This window comes from Lichenostomus cassidix, chromosome 24 (assembly GCF_008360975.1).
Source record: "Lichenostomus cassidix isolate B80296 chromosome 24, HeHo_3.0, whole genome shotgun sequence".
Lineage (NCBI taxonomy): Eukaryota > Metazoa > Chordata > Aves > Passeriformes > Meliphagidae > Lichenostomus > Lichenostomus cassidix.
The window spans coordinates 5,236,550-5,263,666 of NC_139504.1; the positions used below are offsets into that span (position 1 = coordinate 5,236,550).

The 27,117-nt window shown below is 49.6% G+C and overlaps 1 protein-coding gene across 3 annotated transcripts; it reads right to left on the reverse strand.

The window, feature by feature from the left end:
- Positions 1-1,083: 1,083 nt before the first annotated feature.
- On the reverse strand, positions 1,084-25,347 carry LOC146427549 (alpha-1,2-mannosyltransferase ALG9-like). Of its 3 annotated transcripts, XM_085081994.1 has the most exons (18): positions 24,932-25,328; positions 24,206-24,362; positions 23,871-24,074; positions 23,297-23,455; positions 20,196-20,334; positions 19,819-19,953; positions 19,526-19,596; positions 18,644-18,732; positions 18,081-18,216; positions 17,685-17,772; positions 17,466-17,571; positions 13,798-13,920; positions 12,138-12,292; positions 10,388-10,517; positions 9,611-9,758; positions 9,134-9,263; positions 6,555-6,685; positions 1,084-2,896 (listed from the first exon to the last, which is right to left on the reverse strand). In XM_085081994.1, the coding sequence occupies exons 1-18, from the start codon at positions 25,101-25,103 to the stop codon at positions 2,776-2,778; spliced, it is 2,394 nt and encodes a 797-aa protein (XP_084938120.1). In that variant the 5' UTR covers positions 25,104-25,328; the 3' UTR covers positions 1,084-2,775. The 3 variants fall into 3 exon arrangements, with proteins under 3 accessions (XP_084938120.1, XP_084938118.1, XP_084938119.1); XM_085081992.1 differs by lacking the exons at positions 23,297-23,455; positions 23,871-24,074; positions 24,206-24,362; positions 24,932-25,328 and adding an exon at positions 20,645-20,865; XM_085081993.1 differs by lacking the exons at positions 1,084-2,896; positions 6,555-6,685; positions 9,134-9,263; ... (9 more) ...; positions 19,819-19,953; positions 20,196-20,334 and adding an exon at positions 21,589-22,992 and having other exon boundaries at positions 24,932-25,347.
- Positions 25,348-27,117: the final 1,770 nt, after the last annotated feature.

Consider the following 27,117-nt stretch of genomic DNA (forward strand, 5'->3'; position numbering starts at 1 on the left):
TGCTGACACTGGGGTGGATGTCATTCCCACAGGGAAGGATGAGCTCAGGTGGGAAGAAACCCCAAGAGCAGAGCAGGCAGGTTCTGGAGGAGCAGAGATCTCTTTTCTTTGCCAGAGAGAAAATGATGGTTATTTATAAGCAAACCTGTCTCTAAGGCAGCAGTTTCCAAAGTCTAATAATAGGATTTGGGCTTGTTTGTGGTGTGGTTCAGCCAGAACTGCACAGAGCAGCTGGAAAGCTCCTGTCCTGGGAGATGATTCCCAGGAATCTGCTGGGAAGGAGCAGCCTGGTGATCACTGACCCTTTGGAATCTCCCACCTGCAGCACGTGGAGCACCAGAAATTCCTGGGAAAACGCTCTGGGAGAGGCAGGGAGGGGCTGCACCTGCTGGAGAGGGTGCAGGGATGGGGAAAATCCCCAAAATCAAGGTGAAACCCCAACTCTACCCTTGCCTTGACCAGAGCTGGCAGTCTGAATCAACCACCAACCCCACATGCAGTTGTTTCTTGCTGACTCAAAGGGTTGGAGCTTCCCCAGGCAGCTCGGAGGGGAGGATGAAAAACAGGAAAGGTCAAAACAGCCTGGGCTTTGTGCAAGGGAGAGAACAGGGCTGGGCTGGGCTGGGCAGCACCTGGACAGGCTGTTCTGGGCTGGATAATTCCAGCGATCAGCTCCCCACCCTGCTCCTCGCTGAGCCTTCCCAAAGTGCTCATCCAGCACAGAATTGCTCTCTGCCCACTGCAGGCTGGACAGTGAACACCACAAGGACCAGCAGACACCAGAGCAGGCCAGAGCAGCTGGGTGGGACACAGAGAGGCTTCACCCTTGGTGTGGAAAGGTGTCTGAAGCCTGTTCTGCCTGTCAGGTGTAACACTCACCCAGGAATTCACCTGCCAAGCAGAACTGCTGGAGCTGCAGGACACTGAGGGAGAGCATTGCACCTCTGCTCACTGCCAGGAACCAAACACCTGCTGTATTCCCCTGGAAAACATGGATAACTCCTCATTACTGCCAAGTTATCAGCTCCCAACCATCACCCCAGATCAGGAATCCAGCTGGAAAGAAAGGTGGAGCAGCCACAGTGGTTTCCAAGGGGTATTTACTGCACTGGTCACACCAAACACGTGGTTATGGGTTGGGACAACGAGGGACAGTCACACCAACAGCACCACAGAGCTGCTGCAATCACCTCTGCAACTGCAGCTCTGATCTGATTGCAGGTCGGGCTCAGCAGGGGAAGAGGCAACAAGCAGGGCAAGTTTTGGGTTGGATTTCCTGGCCCTGTGGGAAGCTCAGCAAGGGCAGAGCTGGCTGAGGGAGGAGATGAACTCAGAACACTGATGTTGGCTCTGCCCTCACCCAGTCCCCATTTCCTCAGAAACCTCAGGAAGGTGAGCCCTGCATGGGGTGAGATCCATTTCCTAAGGATGGCCACGACTCAGACACCACCCTGAGCATTCCAGATTTGAATTTAGAGCCTCAGCTTCCCAGTGCTGCTCCACAGAGTGAGATTCTCCATGGTGAGACCATCCAGACTCCACTGCAAACCTCCTTCCTGCAATGCAGGGGATTCACAACCTCCTCCTGGGTTTCCACAGCTCTTTTTACAATCCAGCCCAGCCTTGCTCCTCATCCAGCTGCTGTCCCAGCAGGATCAGGTTGGATCTCAGCCTTCCCACCCTGCATTCAGCACCTGGATCACCACATGGATCCCCAGAGCTTTCCTGGATCCCAACAACCTCCAAACCTCCAAACCTGCTGCCTAATCCCCTGCTCAGACCAAGAGTCACACCATGGAGGTGGAGCAGAACTTCCCCTCTGCTCCATCCCATCCCATCCCCACAGAATTCCAGGGATGGGAGTGCAAACAGCTCCCTCCATCCAGCTTGTGATGCTGCACATTGAAAAAATGGAGATATAATAAGCACAGCAGGGCTCTGAGGCATGTTGGACCCACGTAACACATCCTGGCTATTCTGGGAAACAGAACTGCAAAAAAAAAAAAAAAAGGGATTTATCCTTCTCCTCTCTGGATGATTTCAGAACTTTTAAGATGCTGGAGTCTAGAATTCAAAGGATCTCGAAAAAAAATCATCAGAAATAGCAAACGAACACTTGATTTCACAGATAACACAAATGCTCTGATCCCATTAAACACATAATTGTCTCAGTTTGGTTTTTTGTTCCCAAAAGCACAGGTTTGTCCCTGGAAATGTCTCCTGGCCAGAGCAGCTTCAGGCTGTTCCTCTGTGGTGCACGATGCTCCATTCCTGGAGATTCAGAGCACTCCAGTTCGTTGTCAGTCAGCTGTTTTTCCTCTTTTCCCCTCGGAAAAGGAAAACTCCTAAGCTTTGTTACCTGAAAAAAAACTCCCTAGGTGAAAGAAAGCACTGCTTGAGCAGATGAGGACAGTGGAGAGGTGGGAGAGAAGAAGAGAATTTGAGCTGGATTTTCCCAATTTGCAGAACCTGCTGGTGCCACACCTCTTCATTTCCCATCTGGAGAAATTCTCTGGTTCAAGAGAGAACACCACAGGGAGCAGCAGGGATGATGCAGGGGTAATTCATCCTGGATTTTCCAGTGGTTTGATGGAGAGCAGCAGAGGCTGCAGCCTCCCTACAGCCAGAGCTCATCACAGACAGAATCATCATCACACATCTTCCCAGCACCATCTTTCACCCAGGGAGCTGAACGTGGCTCAGGCAGCTGTCCAAGAGTGCCAGCAGATGCTTTGGGGTTGTTGTTGTATTTTTTTTGCTGGCCCAGGTGTGTTTCTAGCCTCCCATTTTTTTCCTGGCTTGCTTCCTGCGGGATTTCAGGATGGTGTAGTTGGCATAGTGGGTGTAACGCTCCGACAGCAGGGGGATGTAAAACGCCCTCAGCAGCCGGGAGGACCTGAAAAACCAGAGAGGAAAAGCAAATCGCTCTGAAGTGCCCAATTGTCCCCTCGCTGGTGCCACCAGAGCCACCAGCACCAGCTCAAGAGCAGCAGCTCCGTGCCCATCAGCATTCCCAGCAGGAGAAAGGGCTGGAATTATTATTGAAAGAAACTGAAATCCCAGCTATCAGCAGCCTGGGGGTCACACAGGGCTCCTCAGGTGGAGGTGAAAGGCTGCATTTACCTCCTGGAATCTCCTTTCTACCCCATCTTTTGGCTGCATGTCTGGGGAGCAAAAGGCAGCTTAGATGGACACTGCACAGTTTTGCTCTTGCGCTGATCTTCTGTGGAAATATCGAATTACAGAGAGCTGGGCAGCTCTAAAACTGCCCATTCACTCCATGCCCTGCTAGTGCCGGGAGCTGGCATCTCACAGCCTGTCAAAAACTGGACCAGTGGAGCATGGAGGGCTTAATGATGTGAAATTAGCACCTTTGATTGGGCTGCTAATTGCTGGAGCCGCGCTGGCTGAGCGCGTTTTGAATGAGTTATTCTCTCACTCACAGTAAAGCCCAGGTTTCAATGGGAAGTGGACAAATAAAACACCCTTCAGCAGCAGCAGCTCCCAGCTTTGTGAAGCTTCAAAAATCTGAGCAACTCATTGAAATCGGGGCTCAGGCAGAGTTTTGCTTGCTCAGCACTGCAGCTTCTCTCTTTAGGTCTCTAAGATCAACTGGATGGGAAAACATCAACCCTTGCCAGCCACAAGTGTAAGCCCAGCCATGGAAAGCCTGGAAAAGCAGCAGAAGCACTCCAATTCAGATTGCTGAGTGGCCAGGGATGGCACAGGCTTGCTGGTCACTGCACCTCACAGCTTTGAGGGCTCTGGACATCCAATTCAAGCCATTTTTTCCAGCAGAAAGATGAACTGTTTTGTTTGCTGTAAGGCAGCACTGAAATCTTTCAAAACCAATGGCAGGAATTGCCAGTGGGAGCTGCATCTCCCAAGGGGCTTCAGCTTGGGCAGTTTCTGCACCCAGCCATTGTCCCTCCTAGCCCAGGGACAGCTCTGAGGTCACAGAGAGGGAACCTTCACCTCCTGTCACCTCCCTGTGTCAGGCTGAGCCACCTCAGACAGCAGATGGCACATGGAAGGGGCTGGGTGACAGATGACAGGGAATATATTTAATGTTCTATTTGCATTTGCTGCTAAATTTGTCCCCCAGAGACTGAGTGTGCAGAGCCTCAATCAGCACAAAGCTCCTGAGCAGCCTGGGGGTAGCCAGGGGTCTGGTTTTCCAGGTTTTTGGGGTTCTGAAGGACACTCAGCAGCTCCCAGGCAAGGCAGAGATGCTCTGCTCTCAAAGCTGGAACCACAGCACTCCTTGGAGCTAAGCCTGTTTCTGCCTGAATTTCAGGAAAAGCAGCTCAGCTCTCTTCCAGCAGTGCCAGAGGAAGCTGCTGAGGGATGGAAGGAAATCCCAAGGGAAGATGTTCCAGTCCCTCCTTGCCAAATTCACAGGCTGACATGGAATGGCAGCACTTGGACACCTGCAGTGGGAGAGATTCTTCCTCAAATGCACTTTGTATCCTGATTTTGGTGACAGCAGAGCTCAGAGAGAGGCAGGAGAAGGGAGGAGAGCAGGGAATGGCAGGAGGAAGCTGAACCTCAGAGCAGCTCCCAGTGCCTCCCAGCTACAGGAATTTCATGACCAAAGCTCTCTGAAAAACCCATTAACGTTTGCACTTCCTCTGGGGGTTAAATTCGGTACCAACACACACATTTCAGAAGTAATTCAGCTACTTTTAAAACTAAACCAGGGAAAACAACTCAAGGAAAGCACCATTAAAGGGAACAAGATAGCCTCTTATCAAACCAGGGTAATGACATGCTCCAACAAGGTGACCCCAATCATTCATTTTTCTCAAAGAATTTTCCCTTTTTTTGATGGCAAATCCAAGTGTTTGGAGCAAGCAGACGGCTCAGCCTAAAGAGCTGGAAAATATGTGCTCCTCAGTGGGGAGCTGTGATATATTTCCCCTTTCCTGTGCCAGATCTGGAGCTCTCAGCCAATATAGAATTAAATGGACCTTGGCAAAGCAGCTTCCTGAGGAGCATAATTAGCTGGTGGCTTGGAGTGCTCTCTAATTCAATTAGCAGCACCATTTATCAGAGCCAGCTGAGATTTACATTTGCACTTGCTGACGTCAATGGGAGACTTGCAGAGAGTCCCAGAAGCCTCCAGTTGAGCAGGAGTGATGGGAGCTGCTGGGGTCATTTGTTCTCACACAGCCAGAGCTGAGCTTTGGGGTGAGCTGGGGAGCTGCTTGATGGGGTTTTTTTTTCCTACCCCAAGTGCTCCTTGCTCTGAGCTGTAAACCTGAAATCTCCACTCGGCTCCATAGTGATGCTTCTGCTCCTCCTTAGCTTTTGTAAAAGCCAAGAAGCTGTGTTTTCACAGTGGTTTCACACTTCAGCACAGCAAGGGGCTTTTCCAAGGCATTGGGTGCAGCCTGGAGCATTGCAGGAGTTCTTGAGCAGCTCCCCAGACCTGTGTGATCCCAGGAAAAGCTTCCCTCAGAGATCCAGTGCCTCTGGGATCCTTTAATTCTCTGATTTCTAGCACAAAACTTGCTGTTACAGCCCTGACACTGCTCTCCTGAACTCCCTGAAGGATCAAGAAGGGACAGCAGTGCACAGATTTGTTGTCTCAAATCAAAATGACTATGGGATTTCCATACCTTCCCCCCTCTGAGGTGTATAAAAGCACCTGTTGCACCCCTGAAACAGCTCTGAGGTTTTCCAACCTCAACAAAAGGACAAGAGGAAATATTTGGATTTTAGACACAAACACCAGAGCTCTCCTGGGAGCTGCTCTGACATTATCACTCCTTCTCCCTGCTTTTCCCAGCCCCCTGGAGGCTCCTGTGCTAGGAAGTAAGAAGGTCTCACATGGAGAACAGGAGGGCACTGAACTCTGGGCTGGTTTTCTAGAGGTTTTTCTCTCTGTCCTGGTGTGAAACCTCCATGAGCAGAGCTCCCAGTGACTTGTGCAGCTCAGGGTTTCTGTGTTTGCAGCAATGGATTAACAACATCCCCAGATCTTGCCCTGTCAGCCTGGAGGAGAACAAACCCAACCTCTGCTTCCCACAGAGATTCAGACACACCAGCAAGTTGTTCAGTAGTGCAGAAGAGATTCCAGCAGGGATCTCTTCCATGGATTTTCTGGTGCCTAACAAAGGTGTGGCCCTGTTGACTGCCTCCTCCTCTCTCTGCCAGCTTTCATAAAATTTTTAAGAGCTCATCCCCTCTGGGAGTGATTTATACCTGTCTTGAATTTGGCTGGGACAAGACACATTGAAAAGCCTCTTGGGAGGAGGTGACATCCACCTCATTTCTTTGGAAAGCAACCCCAAAAAAACATTGCTTCAGCAGGAAGTGCACAGGGAGGATTCTGTGTAAAAATAATCCTTTTCACCACCCTCCTCACATAGTTTCACCCTCTAAAGCAACTTGGGTCATAAATTTTGCAAGCAGGAGTGTGACAGAGGTTCCACTTTGCTGGCAACTGGATTTCAAGCTGGCATTTGGATCTTTCCTCCCTGTGCACAGCTATTTTTGCACATCACAGACTGCCAGCCCTCATCCCTCCCTCTCCAAAGGGCAAATCCTACCTGGAAGCATCCAGGAATGGCTTGTAGGCAATGGTCACCCACTCCTCTTTGTTGGAGGAGTACCTTGGCTCCCTCGGGGTCTCTGTTGCTGTGTCCAAGTCCACCAGGTAGTGGCATTTGGAAATGTCAATCTGCAGGGAGACAGACATTCCTGTGGTTCATTTCCTGGCCTTTCTGTCTGTTCAGCCACAGCAGTGAAAAGAGGGTTCAATATCTAGCAATAGGTAAGAGGGTTTGAATGTTTTCAAGCAAAACCTGTGTGGGAATCCAACAGGAGACTCACATGATACAAACCTCCTCCTCCCTGCAGGGAATGCAGCATTCCTGTGTCTTACCCTGCCTTACTCCCTCAAACTCATCCTTGAGGGATCCCACATTTCACTCTGCCACAAAATTGTACTGCAAATTTCCTCGGCCATGCTAGAGATGCCTTTTCTGAAGCCCCTTTGGGGTTTAATGTAACAATTTAGGCTGCAAACAATTTAATTAGGGGGATAACAGATGGCTCTGTGGCATCACAAGTGAGTGGCAAATGAAATTACACCACAGGAAACTCAGCTGAGGATGCTGAATCCACTTCTTGCTCTGTGTGAGAGGAACCTTCCAGGCCCTGGGAGAGGCTCTGGCTCATTAGCAGAAGGACTCCCAAACCACTAACCAAGTTTTTCTGGAAGTGATGTAGAATCATTCAGAGAAAGACAAGCTGCTGCCTCAAGGACCTCACTTGTCTCATCCTAAACGCTGCCCTGAAGGGGTTGGGACTTCAAATTGCAAATCCAAGACAGGTTTCCCTTGCATTTTCACACGTTACAGTGCAGCCAAGGGTAATATTCCTCCTGCTCAGAGGGCCAACACAGCACCTCTGCACTGATCTGGGGATTCACACAAGACTCTGGTGATGCACAGACCTCGAAATAAAGGAAGAAAGAAAGGAGTCTCAGTGAACAAAGCTGCGAGGGATTTCTAAATTACATCCTCTCCTCCTCTGTTCCCTTTCCTTTTCCTCCTCCCACTCTTTCTTTATTTGATGCAACTGCTCTGCCAAGTGGAGGAGAGCTAAATTGGATGCCATCCTGACTGACAGGAGTGGGAACAGCACAGAGCTGCAGCTAAGGGCACATCTGCTGCTGCCACTGGGGTCTGCATGGTGCTAAAAAGTGCTTAAAACCCCTTCCTCTGCAGCCAGCTGCTGTTAACAGCTTTTAGGCCTGATTTGCTGGTCCTGCTTGGATGTACCTTGGTAAGAAATGAATTCCTGATCTTTTTCTTAGCAGTTTCAGACACAAATGCACCTCCCCAGCTGGGCAAGTGCAAGGAAAGTGCTGCTCAATGTGATTAAGGAAGGCAGAATTGCAAAACAAGATCAAATCACTCTTTCCTTGGTGTCTCATAGCAACAGAAACACTGAGGTTCACTCTTCCATTTCCAAGCAGAGCAGTAATAGATACTTGCACCTGAATCAGTGAGTTCTGTAGCCATTAACTGGCTTTATCCATGGCTCAGATAATCCTCCTGAACCATGTTTTCTCCCCTTTACATGACCAACAGCCTGGTGTTATTTAGATTTACTCACTCTCATAGCCCTGTCTAGTTCTTGCTAATTTTTCTTCTATTTTTTTAAAATCTGAGTATGCTTGTGCTCAGTAAACTCAGGAAAAGATCTTGATCTCTTGGTGGAATCAGCAGGTCAAAAGTAAGAGGTTTAACCCCCCTCTGTTTAATTCCTGAGTTCTGAAGTCCTAGGCCCTTGAGCTTGCATGAGAAATAACCAAGTTGTAGGATGACATTAAGGAACAAGCATGAAACAAAAGTGTGTTTTGCTCCATTAGTCACAGGCTGTGCAGCAGCCAGCTGTCTGTGCTAAAAATAAGCCCCAGTTAAAGATTTCATAAATTAAATGCACTGCAGCAGACAGCTCCTCTCAGGTGGGAACACGCCTCCTTCCCATTTCCAGTAACTACATAATGAGCCTCAAAATAAAGAGTTTTAACCCAGAAGATTGCCAAGATTTAACCTGTTAGTAATTTTCAGTCAGCTAGTGGTGATTTTGAAATATTCCCATTTGTGCTCTGGTTTTGTTTAGGTAACACAGTGCAACCAGGAGATAAATCAGTAATAGCAATATAAATTAACAGATTCCTACTGAAATCACTAATGCAATCAAGTTCCAAATTAAGTTCCTCCTCCTCAGTTGCAAATATGAATAGTTTTGTATTTAAAAAGAAATGAAAGCACACAGCAAAATTTCAACCCCTGCTCAGTGACAAATATTTTCTGTGGGGGACTTCAAACTACTCAATTCTTGTGATCACATGAACACACTCCACTAAACCCAAAACTGCAATAATTACGAGTTATTACTTCTGCTGCTTCTTTTATTATCATTATGTCTAAAAACTGGCAGATGAGAGGCAAACAGAAAGCACTCACAAGAATGGGGAGATTTCCAAGTGCTGCAGAGGATCACTTTTGGTTTGGAACTCCCCAGGAAACAGAAATGGGGAAATCCACTCCTAGACATTATATTAATTGAAATTCCACAGCGAGGTGGGGGAAAGAAAGCAGGAATCAGTGCTTACATATCGAGATGGCTCCTCCTTGTTCTGGTCGTTCATGTCCGTAGGGATGAGCCGGGTGGCCATGGGTCCCTTGGCAAAGGGTTTGGGCAGCTGACCCCTGAATTCTGACAGGATGAACTGCAGCTGCCAACTGCACACAACAGGGAGAACATTTTGGGTGGAGAGAACCAACAGCATCGCCAAGATAGAAACACAACCTCATTCCCAAGGGTGGGATGCCAAAGGAGCAGGCACAGCCCAGATTTCCAGCAGTTTGTGGCTGATGTGCTGACAAAAAACCTTCAGAATCCTTTGGTTTGGCTACTTTAACATTGTTTGTGACACAACAAACAACAACAATAACAAACAATAATAATAATAAGCAATCTCTGCTGGCGACACCAGAGATCCAAGGTGCTGAGGGTTACCCACACACATCATTATGCCCCTTGTTATCAATCTCACCAGACTGGATCTTGTCCCCATTCCAGCACTCACTTGTCTGGCAGGAGGAAGCTGCTGGGGAACCTGTGCCACTCCTTGCCCACGCAGACATTGACTGGCCTCCCCTCTGGCACCGTGTGGATGCTGGGGTCAGTGGCGATGCGGTGGAACTCGGGGTACAGGTCCAGTGGCCCGTGGTAGCCTGTGGAAGGCACAAAATCAAAAGCAAGGCTAAATGAGAGAGGTGTTCAGTGAAAGCCTGGAAAAAATGGTTTCATACATAAATTTTTAACTGGTAAGTCGTTGAATTAATGAATTGGTCTGTGCTAAAAAGTGGTGATTGCAAAACTTCCTCTCCACCACCTTGACTCACATGCTGTCCTGGCTGTCAATGGCCACCAAAACCCAAAAAATACTGATGAGGTGAGAAAGCTCTGATTCCAGGAATGCCCAATCCATCTCCATTAAGGACTCATGGACCTAATTCAAGTTCTACACAGGAAAATCTTTTCCAAGTGGGATTATCTACCTGAAAATTGAACTATCTGCTTCAACACCAGCCAAGTTTTAGATCAGTGGAGTTTACTGGTGGAAGGGCAGCAGATTTTTAATTTACATAATTCTGGTGATCCATTCATGGATGAATGTGCACAGACACACATCTAATCAACAATAATTAATTAATGCTGACCATCAGAACTGATTCTTTTCCCTGCAGCAAAGACAACCAAACTCCTCAAGGTTCTTGATTCCTACAGGCAAAGCAACACAACCTTTGCAGGCTCTAAACCCAACAGGCAGGAAAGCAGAGGGAAAATCTGAAATACCAACCTCTGAATAAGGCAACAGAGCGTGACAGTGACAAAAGGCCAAAGAGGAAGACTGTCCCCAGGGCCAGCCAGTTGGAGGACACTGTGTAGTGCTCCAGGCGGTAGCGCTGGAAGATGAAGTGGTAACATTTCTGAGGGAAGAGGGAAAAAAAGAGGCAACTTGAAGTTAATCAAACTCTGAGGTGCTCAGCAAAATTCTCATTTTAATAAGGGCCTTAGAGCAATCGTCTCCCACCAGATCTTTGGTCTTTTTTAGTTCAGAGCCATAAAAACACATAGAATAGGGTTTAGTCATATTGAAGTGATAATCTGAGGTACTTAAAGAAGTTTTCAGCTCTTTTCCCTAGAAAGGCCTCTGGACTTCTTGGTTGTTGCCAGAACAACAGGGGCAAGTGTCCCTGTCAGACTCTTCTGCAGAACTTCCCAGCACAGCCACACCTGATTTTCCAAGCTGGACTGAATTCCTGTCCAACACAAGCTCCATGACCCAGATTTATGGAACGACCTATGGCTGTTTACCCTGCCTGCACAAACCCCAGCTTTGAAGTGGATAAAAGAACACAGAGCACGTTCTGCATCCAGCTTTGAACACAAGTCACTCTGAAAGTGATAATAGAAAAATTGATAAAAGAAAAGTCCTTTAGGTTTTTTGTTGTTTTGTTTTTTTGTTGGTGGTGGGTTTTTTTTAAAGCCTTTCTGGGAATACCCAGGAGGAAATACATCCAGTCCCTGGCTTGGGCCCTCCCTCCTGCTCTGCAGGAGTGGTTATTCATTTCCTACCCTCAGCTGCTTTCTGTTTCTCTTGTCCTGTTTGCATTTTTCTCATAACAGCCAAATCCACGTGGTTTGGAGGGGGAGAGTGACAAGCTTGTCCTGCTAGGGGGCAACCAGTTCCAGATTCTCAGCTGCATGCTCCACACTGGGCAAAATGTCATCAAACAGTGGTAAAATATGCAGGAAATGTACAGTAAATTTTCCTAAAGCCGTATTTGGCAGAAATAAAAACAAACAAACATTGCCCTGTGATGTTCTGAGAGCACAGAGGAATTCTCAGAGCCAGGAAAGTGGTGACATTCCAGAGCTGGATGGATGGATGCAAGGATTGGAGCTCATCTGGGGAGTGAGGGGAAAGCCAGAGCCAGAACAGTGTCTGAACAAGGGAGGGATGAGTGAATGGAGGGGTGGGCAGGAATTGCAGGAATTGCAGGAATTGCACCAGTGCTGCACAGCAGGACAGAGGAGGAACAGCAGGATGAGGCCAAACAGCTGGAAAAGGCTCCAGCAGGGACTCCTGGCTGAATTCCTGTGCCTTTTTAACAGCAGGAGATGAATAATTCTGAGCTTTGGGAAGGTTTATATCAATCTGTATTAGTGCTTTGCTCTGTGAAGTGTTTCAAGTGATGTTTACTAAACATCCAGTTTTTGGCTCTTCCGAATGTTCAATGTGATTACCCAACATTGAAATGAGATCCCTTTTCCCTTTTTCAACCCAGTGAGGGATTCCTACTAGAACACAGCAAAATGCATTTCCTACAGACCCACCCTTACAACTGAACAGCAAAGGAAGCTCAATTCCATCAGCAGGTTACTAAATCCTCATGGAATCTCTTGGATTTTGTGTGGTGTTGGCATTACAACATCACAGCTCCAGGAATTCCCACTTGGGATTGGAGAACAACTCAAAATCACCATGAAATAACCAGTGGCTGGGAAATATTCTCAGCTGTTTATTAAAACTCACTAAAATTTACCTGCAGAGCAGAGAGAGCCACAGCACCAGAGAGGCAGATGAGGGGATAGATGGGGAAGAGAAACCTCTCCTCTTTGTGGGGCTGGCTGAAGAAAATCAGGATCCAGATGTACATGGGAGCCAGGGTCAGCCAGTAGGGACGGCCCAGATTCTGAACTGCAAGGAACAAAAACTCAGCCAAGGAGCAATGCAAGAATTCCCTCTGTTGCACAATCCCATCTCACACCCAAAGGCCACTCTTGAGACACAAACACGCCCTGCTCTGAGCACCCCTGCCCCTCAAATCCAGGTAACACACCCAGACAGCCAGCAGGCAATTTTCCTCACGGGATTTTTGCAGATTCCTACAATATGAGCAATTTCAACAGCTTTAGGAAGACCAAAAGCAGAAAATAAAGTGTTGCTGAATCCAAGCAAGACACAAAATCCACCAGGAAGTGCCAGTCTGAGCAGGCAGACAGAAGCACTGGATTTCCTGCTGGGCATTGTACACACAAAGATCAGAAAGGGCTTCCTCTGGATCTCCCCTTCCCCTTCCCAACGCTTGTTTAGTGCCTGAAGTTTCCCCAACCTTCATTGCCTCATTACAAAAATAACACCAGGAGAGGTCTCTCAGGAGCCTTCTGCTTGACAGAGGAAATAGCTGATACAAAAATAACAACAATTACCCTGAATTTCAGTCGCACTGAGGAGGGTTCTACACTGCCTGACAATTTCCAGTCCCTTTCCTACCCCCTTACTACTCCCAACAGCCGAGTAAAGCAATTAAGCCAACGGCATTTCACAGACAATAAGAACAAAGCACTTGGCAGAGTTGCTCCTGCTGTTTAGTACAAGAACATCAAGTGAACAGCAGGAAATCTTGCATTTACAGGAGCTCCTACTGAGCTTTTACTGCTTTCTGAGACTTTGTCACTCACAGCAGAGAAGAGATAGAAGCAAGCACCCCTTGACATACATTTTCATCGAGGATAATGTTACTGTTTCTTGTATTCAGTAAAAAAAATAAACAGAGGGAGAGCAAAGCACTGACTGGACTGATGAATCTGGAGGCTGTTGCTGCCACTTGATGAGTTTTCCTTAGGAAAACAGCGGAGAAGAATTTACACTTCCCCTCTGGAGCCACTTACCAAGTGTCATGTGTTTCAACTGATGTCATTTTATTCAAGAAAAAGCCCAGTGTGAAGTAGGGAATATTCTGGTTCCTCATTTTTTTAACTCTCAGTGTATCCACACCCAAAGGGACATTTCCCAGAGCATGGGGAGCCTGGCAGAGCTCAGTCCTGTCAGCTGAAAAATTCACACTGCACACAAGCCCAGCTTCAATCCCCAGAAGGTTCCTACCCATTTCCAGCTGCAGCCAAGATGGGAACAGCAGGTACAGCTCCTTTCCCTTTTAGGATTATTGACTGGGCCATTCCTAACACCTTAAATGTCAGGATGAAGGTTAGGAACAACACACCTTGTTAGGCTTGATTTGATACCACATTTTTCCTCTTGAGATGGAGGCAAGGAACAATCCTGAACTCTAAGGAGCTCTAGGAACTTTCCTGGTGCTCCAAAGGCTCTCACTGAATTCAGGTTCACTTCCAATGAAGAAAAGCTGCTCTTTGGCAGGCAAACCCTCCTGAGCTTGGCTCTGCCAGCTGCCCTGCACTCACCACGGAATTCCTGCAGCAGACACTCCATCAGACAGGTCAGGGGCAGCACCAGCAGGGCCAGGACAAATGCCACCGTGAAATTCAGAAAGCCATTGACGAAATAGAAGGTCCAGGGCTCTGTACCTAAAGGGTGAGAATAAAGGAAAAAAGAGGTTTGAAATACAAGCATGAGCAGATGAAACAGCAGCTTTGCCTGACACAGTTCACCACAGAATCTCACACTCACACCTGCCTGAGAAACTTCATTGTCTTTCTTTTCAGAAATTATTTTTCTTGTTATTTTTTCACAGGGGATGGAATATAGCATCATTTCTGCTGCTCATGAATTCCAGACTACTCCAACAGTCAGCAGAATTCTGTGTCACAGCTCATCCTTTCATTCAGAAAGCACAGCAAAGAAGTAGAGGTGGAAACTTGTGAAACTGGGAAACTTGACCCCAAATTCATTCTTTCTTTCTAACTGCAGAGAAGTAACACAAAACCACACAATGCAATATAATTCTGGAGTGAGGATGTTCACTCTGCGTTGGCAGGGTTAGAAAATGTACCAAAAAAGGAGGAGAAGAGTTTGCATTCCCACTTCACCCCAACAAAGGCTCTGCCACCAAATGCTGGTTTTGGTCCCTCCTTAGCCTCAGCACTATTTAAATGCCCCAAATTCAGCCTGTTCTGACACAAACAGGAGCGAGGCAGCTCTGCCTCCACCCTCGGGAACTGGCTGCAAGCTCTGGAGGATGTAAACTGAAAGCAACTCCAGTCCAACTGTCATTTATTTAGACTCTTGCTTCAGGATGCTTCAAACCCTTAACAATAAGGAATGCCAGTTCCTCTCCACACATTTCCCACTCTCGCAGTGTGATTAGCTCAATCAGCCAGTAAATGACACGCGGGGGCTTTAATCACTGCACTGTTGTGACATGTGTCACATGCCACGGCAATTTCCTGCAATCAGAGCCACTTAAATTGGGTCCGTGTTGAAATTAATCAGACAACTGAACAGCAGCAAGGAAAACCCGAAACCTCTGCAGTTCCTGCAGATGAAAAAAAAGGGGAGAAGCTGCACTGGGAATGTCACAAACATGGCACTGGAGTCACTGGTTGGCTAAGCAACTCGGGTTTGTAGAGGAAAGCTTGAGTTATTAGCACTGAAAGCAAACAGCAATTAAAAATAAGTCCTAATTTTTAAAGGATAACTCCAGGGAGCATCCTGTCACCCTGCTATGGAAAGCAAAGGAAATTCACCCTGAATTCACCTCTCTCTGCTCTGATCTCTGATTTGGCAGCCTGGGGGTCAGGAGTGAAGGACACTTTCTGAAACACAACTCCTCCACAATCCAAACACAGCCCAGACAGCGCTGCTGCTGAACAGATCAGCTGCTCTGAAGCACAGCTTTAACAAAAAAAGGCTGCTCGCTCACATTTTTTTGCAGTGTGACTGAATTGCCCATAAAAAATAAGCACCAGAGCCTCAACTCCTTCTCCAGTGAGGGATTTTCTTCTCTGTGAGAGGATAAAAAAAAATATAAAAAGGGAAAAAAGAGAAGAGAACAGTGCACAGCAGGCAAAAAGCACTCACTAGGATGGGTCACTGGTGACTCACCCATTCAGAGGCACTCAGGCTCAAAGCCTCCCAGGGCTAAAGGCTTTTATTGCTGTTATCCACACGGCTCAAGGTGAACTGAGACACAACTGCGGCCTTCAAAAGGAATGACCCCATTGCATGCAAGAAGTCCTGGCCCAGAACATCATCTCTGAAGCAGGGAGAGACACTGGAGAACTCTCCGTGTTCAGCATTAATGGGAAGATGCTTTCAGAGCACTGGAGGAGATGGAGCTTCCTGCAAGGATCCCACAGCTGGGCAGATGTGGGATACAGGAGAGAGACTGGTGAAAGCAGTGGGAAAAGAACACCCAGGCAGCTCCTGGCACGGTGGTTCCATGGGCAAAACCAGCTGGAAGCACTGTCAGGCACAGAGCAAGAAAATGCTTTGAACTCTGAGGTGTGTGAATGGCTCTGGGAGCAATTCCAGAGCTCACACTCAGGAGTGAATCAAATTTAACCAGGCTGCACCTTGGCCACAGGAATGGTGAGGGCAGCTCAGGCCAGAGCAGAGGAGTTGTAAAATAGGTTTCAGATAAGGAGCCCCACCCCGGGCTGAAGCCTGAGTGCAGGACTGCAGCTGGGAAGCAGTAACTGAGCTGCAATAATTTGGTCATGAGTCACAACCCTCATTCTCAGCGAGTCTGATTCAGTGCTGCTACAATGAACAGTCTGCTTGCTGCATTTTGTGTATTCTCACTGTTCAAGAACCAGCATTCAACAGTGTCACATGAACAGCTCCAGCACGCTCCACCCTAGCTGAACAAAGCTTGCCAAAGTGGGACAGAACTTCTGTCACAAAGTGTGACTTCTTAGAATATAAGTACACAAAAACACCCCAAAGCCTCAGAATCAGGGATACACACTTAGCAGTTATTTTCCCTTGGCTGTAGCAACCTTCTCACTCTAGGGAAACATTAACTGCATGGATAATATTTATGTAGAAGGAGTGTATTGCTAAAAACAAGAGTAAAAAAAAATAAATTGAACCTTGTCTCCAAAATACTGTGGTGCTTACACTGGAGATGATGTGGGTTGGTGACTCTGCTGCCATCATGTGAACGTTGGGAAATCCCAGCTTCCCAAGCCAGGAGGGATTGGCCAGCCTTTCATCTCCCCTGGCAGTGTTATTTTTCCCCAGTGTTTTGAAGCTCTCTAAACACACAGCGTTGTCCTGGCCACACTGCATTAAAGAGCAATTCCAGGCAGGCTCTTTTACTAGCCCGAGGATGTTGTATGAATGTCACTGTGAATAAAACACTTCAGGATAGATTGGTCCCTGGAGGCTTCTTGAAACAACTCATGCACCAGTGTGGAAAAGGTCAGGCACAAGCCCCTGCCAAAACCTATCAGAGACACAGCCTGGAGTTTACTTAGAGAAAACTCCCAGCTCCACACTCCAGAGCCTTCCTGCAGAGGCCAAGAGCCGTGGCAGAGCAGCTGCTGTCCTGCTGTGCCACAGCACAAGTGACAAATCACCACTCAGCACCACCCAAACCAGCCCCTCCATTGAAGCTACGAGCACAGCTGCCAGAGCAAGGCCTGCTGCTGCTCAGCACTGCTGAACCCTCCTGGAACAGCAACCCTGGGCTCAAACACAGCACAGAGATGGTGCAGGCATCCTGTGCTCTCTGCCAGCCCCTCTGAAACCCTGAGAGAAATGCAATACTTTCCTGCTGTTCAGCTCTGGAAGTGCAGGATATGGAGAGAGAGAGAAGGATGGATTCTGCACCACTCCTCACCTCCTCAAGGTTCTGCACCCTGACTGTGAGGAACACCAGCCAGGAACAAGAGTCAAGCTGACACTCACGGGCCACTTGTGCACAGACACTGAGACATCTCCTGGCAGTTCTACAGAAGTGGAAAGTGAACGAAAGCAGCACAACTCGCAGCCTGGAGAGAGTCGGCAGCGCATTCCCAGCTCGACAGAGACATCCCGTGTCCAGAGGCTGCAGCTGCAGCCTTTGCTGCTTTTGCTTTAGGACACGTCAGAAAAAGCACTGCCAATCACGAGCCACGGCACTCAGAAAACCTCAGGCTCCCTTCCCGGCTTGTTACCCCAAACTCACCGTAGAGATCAGGGCCGTGGGGGGTGAAGACGTTGTACAGAACAATGTTGAGAGGTGCCACCACCAGCTTCCCGTAGTAATAGCTGTCCACGATCACCAAGGGCACCTGGAAGCAAGCAGGTAGTAGTTAAAGTGCCAGCAGCTCCAGCTGATTTTCCTAAAGGAACTCATCCCTTCTGTTGCAATCCATTCCCTCTTTGTGTTGTTACAGACACTCACCAAAAACACGATCAAGGACACCACACACCAGTTCAGGAAACTCTTCCACCTCTGCTTCAGGATCAACAAGTCAAAGGCAATAGGAAGCCTGAAAGAGAGACCAGCTGTCAGCTGGAGACTCTGAGAACCCCACTGCAGGCTCTGCTGCCCCTTCAAAGTGAGAGAGAACCACCACTTCACTGGCCTCTGCTTCTACTCCAGATTCCAATCATCCAACTCCGATTTTACTCTTTATTAATGTCAGGAAATCTCCCCAACCTAATTTTTTTCAAAAGCCAATAAAGCAACGATCCTGGACTAAGCTGGCAGCTCAAACCCTGCTGATTTTCTCCTCCACCCCTACATTCTCCCCACCCAGGTGAAAAACCACACGACAAAGGGCCAAAAACTCCTTACCCCAGAGCTGCACTGAAGGGCCAGCCCAGCAGGGCTCCAGCTGCCACCCCCAGCACTGCCACCGAGGTCTTGTCCATGTACCAGCCTGTCATGGCAATCACCGTGGTGTACATGCAGAAACTGCTGGGCAGGAAAGCTGCAGCACAAGGGGAGAGAGGCTTAGCTTAGCTTCTCCACGCCTGACCCAACACCTGCAGCATTTTACACAAGTCTGACAGTGGCTGGGAGAACAGGTACAGCCAGCCAGAGGGGACAGGACACAAAGGCAAATGGCAGTGCCAAAATATCAGCCTGCCTCCTTAGAATGAAAGATGTCCAAGGCAGGCAGGCCAAGAGCTTGTTTAAAGGGCACAGCAATAGAAAACAACACAAGCCAGCAACAGAAACAGGCTGGGAAATTGTAACACACAACAGCGACACAGAGAATGAAATCTGAATAAACACTTATTCTGTCATGGAAAACACCTCCAGCTGAACACAACAAAGATGTGTTAGAGGCATGGATTTTTTTCTCTCTGGAGCTGCCTGTGGTCATTGTTAGTGCCAGTGCCAAGCCAACTCACCTGCAGAAGCACAGAACATCCCCGTGCTGAGCACTAGGAAGGCCAACATCAGCCTGCTCACATGCAGCCCAAACTTCTTGCACACAGCCCTGGGGAAGCAGGACAGAAACAGATACCACAAAATATCCTCGGGATGAGCAAAGAACAGCACCCAACACATGCAGAACCACTAATAATCCATGGAGCACCTTGAGAGCTCTGAGCTGGGGGATTCCCATTACTCAGCTGGGATTCCAGCTGCTGAGTTACACCAGTGCAAAACTCTGGATGGGACTTGGCTTCTCCCAGCTGTGCTTGTGCAAATCTCAGCCACATCAATCCACCTACGAGTCTCACCCCTCACAAAATCCCATCGTCACACGAAAAGCCACAGCTCATCTCCTTAATCCCAGACTGCTGGCAACAGGATAGTCATGCAAGGCAGTGGTGTGGAAGTCAGGAATCAAGAGGCGGCAGGTAAAAATAAAAATCAGGTTTGGACAAGGTAATTGCATGTTAGGGCTACTGCTTTTAGTGGATGTAAACAGCACTGGCTGAGAGATTACAGACAGCAACAATCAATGTATTCCAGTCAAATTCACTGTGATAAGCAAACACAGCACCAGACTCTCCTCAGTCTACAACACTCCCACCCTGCTTGCTGCCAGCAGTGAGAAAACGAGTGGAGTCAACAAAACGCTGGAGTAGAGGTGTGGGCGGCAGAGCTGGGAGTACAATTTTGTCCTAATTGTGGCATTCTGACCAACATCTCATTAAGTTATCACAAGAACACATATTTTCTCATCTCCACATGAGGTTCAAAGCATATTTCCTGTGGCAATAACTGTGCATGCCACTCCCCCTGCTCCCAAACGTTCCCTGCAGACAGACTCTGACACTCACTTGTAGAAGTAGAGCTCACAAATGCAGCTCAGGAAGGCCAGGAAGCATCGGAGGAAATAGAAGATGAGAACCTAGGAGACACAGGCAGAGTCTGAATGGGGCACAGGACATTCAATGGGCTTGTAAAGCATCGGGGAAAAGAAATAAACCCTTGGAAATTGACAATGTTTGTCAACAAACCAGTGTTTTATAAACATTGAGTCTCCTAATTCCAGCAACAAACAGAGCAGCCGTTTCACAGACTAAAGGCACATCTATTCCTCACAAAAGCAGCTTCCACACGTATGATTTACCTTGTTGGTTTGCAGAACCCTGGCGTGGAACCAGGCTGGCAAGGCATGGAGCCACAGGTAAGCATAGGAGCGGATGGCATAGGCTGGAGAGTATTCCCACGTCTGAAACCCCTTCCCATAAATGAGGTAGTGTGTCTGCAGCGGAGAGCAAATAAATAAATTAGCCTGCAGCACACAGAGTTTTCCATTCTCCACCTCTGAATTCCAGAGCAAAAAAATTTCTCATCGAAACAGAGAGATTAGCATAAGGTTCTAAATAAATCTGCATTTACATGAGCAAACTACAGACTGAAACAGAGAGCACAAGGCCCTAAATAAATGTGTATTTGCACAGGCCGAGTACAAATTCCCAATTCCAAGGGCAGGGAGGGACTCACCGGCTCCCAGTAGTTAAAGGTCTCATCACAATCCGAGATGTTGCTCAGCAGAGCCGCACAGAACCTGGCCGAGATGAGACACTTGAAAGCTGTTGATCCTTCGGGGGCCCAAACTTGCCCTGCTTTGCTCCCGGATGATCTAATCCAAAAGGAAAAATAAAATACAAATATGCAGCAGGCAGACTCGGCAAGGAGCTCAAGGTGACAGCGAGCACAGGGCTGAGCGTGGCATTAGTGGGGGATGGCAGTCCTCTCACAAGGCGGGATCGGTTCTGCTCAGGGTCCCCAAAACAGCCCCGCAGGTCCCCAAACAGCACCGAGCGGGGCGATGCTCCAGCACCGGCACCCCGCAGCACGGAGCAGCCGTGCGACCGCGCGGGGAAACACCGACACCGGCAGCCCCTCAGCCCACAGCCCCTCAGCCCCGCTCCGGCCCCGGCGGCACCCACTCTGCCCGCGCCTCCTCGCCGCCCGCGGGCTCCGGCCGCCGCCCCGCCGCTTCCCCGCCGCCCGCCCGCGGCCGCTGCCGCGCTCCCTTGGCCGCCATGCCGACTACGGGCAGCGCAGCCCCGCCGGCAGCCGTGGCCGGGCCCGCTTGGCGGCCATGCCGAGTACGGGCAGGCCGGGCCCGCCGGCCGGGCGGCAGCGGCGGAGGGAGCGAGGCTGAAGCCACCGCCGCCATGTCGGGTGTGGGCAGCGCGCGCCGGGCGGCGGCGGCTGCGGCGCGAGGGGCGGCGGGAGCGCGCGGGCGGCGGGACGGGAGCGCGCGGGGGCAGCGACAGGGACAGAGACAGCGACAGGGACAGGGAGAGCGATAGGGACAGCGACACGGAGAGCGATAGGGACAGCGACACGGAGAGCGCTGCCCCGCACAGCGAGGTCCATCGCACACCTGGTCACTGTCCCATATACACGTGTCCATCACCCACCCAGGTCGGTCCCTGTCCGAACACACGTGTCCATCGCACACCTGGTCACTGTCCCAACACCAGTGTCCGAGCCAAGGTCCATCCCCGCCCTGCCCCTGCCCGGGCAGCGCTGGGCAGGACAGTGAGGAATGGGGAATGCACCGCTGGAGAATGTTCTTTATTTGGGACCCACTGTGCTTGGCGGGTGGGAAAGGACATGGAGGGGCTGGAGTGTGTCCAGGGAAGGGAATGAGCACCAGGAGCGGCTCAGGGAGCTGGGGAAGCTCAGCCTGGAGAAAAGGGGCTCAGGGGGACCCTGTGGCTCTGCACAGCTGCTGCCAGGAGGGGACAGCCAGGGGGATTTGGGCTCTGCTCGCAGGGAACAGGGACAGGAGGAGGGGGAATGGCCTGAAGCTGGGCCAGGGGAAGCTCAGGATGGACATCAGCAGGAATTTGCATTAGTAAGGAGATCGAGTCCACTCTCACAGGACCCTAGAAAAGCTCCACTTTATAAAACGAGGTTTCATTACACACACAGAGAACAGGAAAGCTCTTGGTCCTCATTATCAGGAATTCCCACATTTAAACGTGTGCAGGTGCTCAAAGTCCACCCCTCCATTGTGAGAGGCACTGCAACAACACCGTGTCAGCTCCAGCGAGATGCAGGCGACATTTTCCAGGTCAGAAACTGGCACAGGAGCTGCTGGAGCCCCTGAAACCCACAGGAGATGTTCTACCTCAGAGTCACACCCAGGTGTTGCTGTATTTCCTGCCGAAAGTGCAGCTGCATCTCTGCTGCCTCCCTGCAGCTCAGGGCTCTGTCACAGGACTGGAAAGTCACCCTGTAGCAGAGGCTCCTCCGTCCTGTCCCTGGCTGCTGGAAACTGTCCCTCAACTGGATGGAAACCACCGTTTCACCTGACACCTTCCTGGCAAGGGTGTGGAAAGCAACTTCATCAAACTGCCCCCCGTCAGGAACCCAGAAGCTGACATCGTGCACGTAGGAAGGTGGATAGAGGGAAAAACTCTGGAAAAGCCTCAGCTCTCCCTCGGGAAACTGCCTGAGGAAGCGCCTGTCCGCTGTCCAGAGCATTCTCCAGTCGGATATTCCACACAGCAGCATGGCCAGCAGGTCCAGGTTCAGCGAGGCTGAGACAACAACCAGCTCACTGCTTTTGGACTCGTGAGGAGCTGTCCTGACAACCCCCAGACAGCAGCCCGAGGGCTCTGGGTTTGTCCCCACACAGATGAAGTGCTGAACTTCACCAAGCTGACATTCAAAAGCGGCAAAGTCGTTCGGCTCAGTTTCAAAAGCTGCTGCTTCCTGCAGGGTGATGCTGGGTTTGATGCCAGGAACGGCCTGGTGGAGAGAATTCGTGGTGGCTTGGAGGTTATCCACCAACATCTGGACACAGCTGTCCTCTGTGCCCCTGCTGACTGCAAGGACAACGAGCATCTCATGGAAAACAGGCAGGGAGTGAGGAGAGATCCGACACTTCCTGAAAACTGGCCCAGAGAGAACATGAGCTGTCCCTGGGGAAAAAGCTCCTTTTTGAATCATTGCCTGAGCATCAGGCAGGAGGGAAGGCCTGAGGTAAAACTGCTTTGCAATGGAGCATCCTTGCACATTCTTACCAGTGTCCTGGCCAGAATGGGAAAATAAAACTGTGTTTGCCAGTCCCTGAGACGTTTCCTCAGTGCTGGGAGCCTCCTGTGGGCTCAGAGTGACCCAGAAGATGCTGGAGTGGCAAACCCCACCGGGGTGACCCTGGTGGAGCAGGGGAAGGCAGGAGTTGATGTTCTGCACTGGAAAAGCCTGGCTGAGCCCTGCACTGAGCTTCTCCTTTATCGTCCTTACTGGATGACTTGAATTCAGCTCTAGGAAACCCCTGGGAAAAATAAAAGAGCAAATTATAGACAACACTACAAATATTTCTTTCCTATGGTAGTAATTTGAACACAGCAATTCACCCAAAATATTCTTAAGCCAGTAACTACCTGACCAAGCCAAGTTTTTCCCCAAGGGTGCTGCACACTTTTAGGGCAGTGGCGTTTATCCCCACAATCAATTAACTGCAATTTTCTGGTAAAAAAGTACTTAGCAGTCACCATTTATCTGACTGCTCAACTGGCCATTCCCACTGAAAACAGGAGAGTTGCTATTGCCAAACAGAAACTAATTATAAAACTCACCTATTAATTTTATCCACGAGGACTTGTGGCACTTGGAAAGAAACCTTTTGGCTTCCCACCTGTGTCTTGCAGCTCAGGGGTGTGAAACACGGGGCTGGTGTGCTCCGTGTGAAGATGTGGTTCAAAGCACCCTCTATGCAGAAGGATTTATCCTGACTCCTGGAAATACACAAAACCAGGGCAAAGTCAGTGATAATTTCTGATATTTCATGTGCCACAAGGAGGCAGGACCAGAGGAAGGCCTGAAGTCCCTGCCAGCACCAGCCCCCAGTCCTGCTGTCTTTAGGCTGAGATTGATATTTGCTCTGAAATGGATGCTTTTAACCTTTAAAATCCTCAGAAAGTCTCATTTTTAGAGGGTGGAAGCTTGGCAGGAGGCTTGCATTTTAATCTTGGCTATTATGCTTAGAGATGAACAGGAACTGCTGCTATTTTAATGAAAATTTTAAGGCAAATTTCAAGGAAAATTCAAAGGATTTCCTCTCCAGCAAACAAGACACTAAAAGAATATTTTACTGGTGGGCACTTTAGGATCACAAACATCAGAATTTCAGTTTTGCCAAGTGCTGCTTACCTGTAACCTGTGCACTTGTACCCGTGGATAGTCTCTGCTCCAAAAGGATGGACGTGGCTCAGGATAAGCCCAGCTGCTGCTGCCACAGCCACGACCTGCCAGCTGTTGTGCCACTCCCTGGGCGGCTGATCAGCTGGGGTGCCACCCTGCCCATTGCAAAGGGCCACGTGGACCTCTCCCTCCTCTGCCAGCACATCTGCACAGCTGGAAGGGAAACCAGGTGACAAGGAAAGTCCTGTTAGCAAACCTACAGATGTCCCAAAACCACCTGGAGCACAGCTGGAAAGCTGTGCCGCTTCGGTTAACTGGCACAGAATTATTTCTGGTTTGCTCACCTCTGGAAAAAGCAGGCAAGGAGCTCCCTGTTCTTCACCACCCCAGCCTTCCTCCCGCAGTGGGGGAAGTTGAAATGAATGCGATCAAATTCCCGTTTTTCTGGTAAAAAGTACTCCTTCAGCTTGGTGCAGTCCACAGAAAACACAACCTCAGCTCCTGCAACAGCAGATGGGAAACAAGGCTCTGGTGGTTACCCAGAAGGAAAAAATTAAAGAAAGGTGGGAATGCAAGTCCTCTAGGGCATTTTGAAGTGTAGGAGAGCTGTCAGGCATCTCCCCATGATTATTGGGAACACCAGGAAGCCCGGGCTCTCCTTGCCCTTTGCCCTTGCCCTCTTTCCAGGCAGCAGGAACTTCTGAAAACAGCTCAAAACAGTCGTTCCGGCACCATTTCCCTACTATTTCAGCCAGATCGCATTTTAAGCCATTTGTTTCAGCCAGCTGGGCCATTCCAGTCCCTCCAGCGATGCCTGGGGTGGCGGGGAAGCTCCCAAGTGACACTGCAGCCGGGGGGGGGGCAGCGATGATGCTCTGGGTGACACCAGGGTGACACCAGGGTGCCAGCGAAGGGCTCAGCAGCAGCGCCACCCCTCCATCCCCACCCTGTCCCCTCTGTCCCGGCTGTCCCCGCTGTCCCTGCTGTCCCCTGCTGTCCCCTCTGTCCCTTGCTGTCCCCTCTGTCCCCGCTGTCCCGGCTGTCCCCGCTGTCCCGTGTCCCGCCCGCACCGCTGTCCCGCAGCTGGCGGATGCTCCTCGCCGCTCCCCCTCTCCCGGTCGCCTCCTCCTCGCTCTCGTAGCACGTCGCCACCAAACGGATGCCCGGAGCTCCGCACAGGGACGCGGCGAAGGAGAAGTTGCCCTCGCCGAGCAGCAGGACGCGGCGGAGCGGCGGTGCCATGTCCCCAAACCAGTCACCACCGCCACCGGCGCTCGCTCATGACGTGCGGCTCGCCCAGCGGCCACTGCTGGTGGCGTGGTGTCCCCGCGGGCAGCCCCGGGCACCTCCCGGCAGTGACATCCCCATCCCCGGGGGAGAGGCGGCGGTGCGGCGGAGAAGGATGAGCAGCAGCATCCCCGGGAATGGGAGAAATTCGGGAGAGGGGGTTGGGGAGCTTTCCCGGCCGGCGTGCAACAGGAAATGGGTGTTGCCTTAAAAAAAAAAAAAAGAAAAAGCTGTTAGGAAGCTGAGGCGTCGCGGAATCGCGGAGTGATTTGGGTTGGAAGGGTTCTTAGACCCTTAAATTCCCAATAATCTCTCTCCGTCTTTCCTGGAAGGGCACAATTAGGTCACCTCAAAGCCTCTCAACAATCCCAATTCTCTCAGCTTTTCCTCATAGCAGAGGAGTCCCAGCCCTATAATCAACTCCTGTTTCAACTCATCTTTACCTGTACCTGCAGTTCTGACACTTGGACAATATTCGTGCTGCTTTAATTCCCAAAGGAGAGAAGGAGAGACAGACAGAAAGAGAATAAAAAGAGAAGTGAAGCAGTGGAAAGGTGGTGGAAGCATCGTTTGGTGTCAGATAATTGCAGACATAATCAAGGTGTAATAAGAAGGTGTCTAATTTCTCAACAGGGTGATACAAGGTAAATTAATTACCCTGCCTCGCATATGTGTTTATGCACATGCCTTTGAGAAGAAAGGAAATTATGGTATATAATATATACAACAGCCAGGTCTGGGTGTCTCCTGCTGTATTTGTGTCCCCACAGCTGCCCCACAGGGCAGGGACAGTGTTTCACATGGATAATGACACAATGGAAGGGGCAAAGGAGAGCTCCAGCACAGAGCTGGTGAGCTCTGGGCCAGGCACTGCCTCCCTGTGGCTTTGGGAGAATCATTTTGTCTCTTTTAAAGGGCAGGAAAGTGCCCTGGAGAGGTGTTTGGCTTTGAGACATTCGGGAAAAGAGTTACCACACAACGTTCTAATAATTAAAAAAACCCTCCAAAGGTATATTTAGCCATGCTAAATTTCAGCTGGAAGGGAAGCACAGGAAGCTTTGGAACAGCCTGCTTCAGATTACAAGGGAAACATCAGAGAGGGAATTTTACGTGTGCAGAACTAGGACAATCTGGGTTGGATGTGAGGAGCTCCTCAGTGATGTTTGTGCCTGGAGATGACAGGGATGTTTTCTGTCATTCTCTCCGTGCTGGGCTGTGCTCCTGTGCCACCCCAGAACAGGTATTTCAGGTCACTCAGGGAGTGGTTTTGCATTTCAAGTATTCTCGTCTGGCTGACCTCATCCACTTTATCCCCAGAGAGCTTTCACTCAAAATGCCCATTTCTTGCTGCTGATTTGAGCCTAACAAACCCCTGGGCTTTAGGAAAAGTTTCCCTCATTTCACTCTCTGGATATATTCTTTCTATTATACATTTACTTCCTTTTAATGTGGATCATTTCTGGATTTGAATAAAAACCTCATTGATTTCCAGGCCACCAGTCTGAGCTGGAACCTCCCTTGTGCAGCTCAGTTTCTCAGTTCTGCTGCTCTCCAAATGGAGTAGGAACAAGAAGGACACAGGAAAAGCAGCAGAAACCGTCCGGAACCAATGAACCAGGGATTTCCATCCAGCACAAGGAGCTGTCACACATGAAAGACATGTGGAAAATGTTCTTCCTGCTCTTTAATCCGTGTTTGTAAGCTCTGTGTGTGTGTGTGGTTTGTTCTTGTGTGCAGAGGTGGCTATGCCTGGCCAGACAAACCCAATTAACACCTTGGTTGGGAGAGATTATTAGAACCTGTTAATAGGAACCTTGGAAATGGGGTGGGATTTGGGGTGTTGGACAGTGACCCCACATCACAGAGAGCTCATTTTATTTTCCTCGCCTAAAGCTGCAGGAGAAGGATATCCTCCCTGCTCATCTGAGGTGTAATGTGATCCCTTGTAATAGAACTTTTGTCTTAGCAG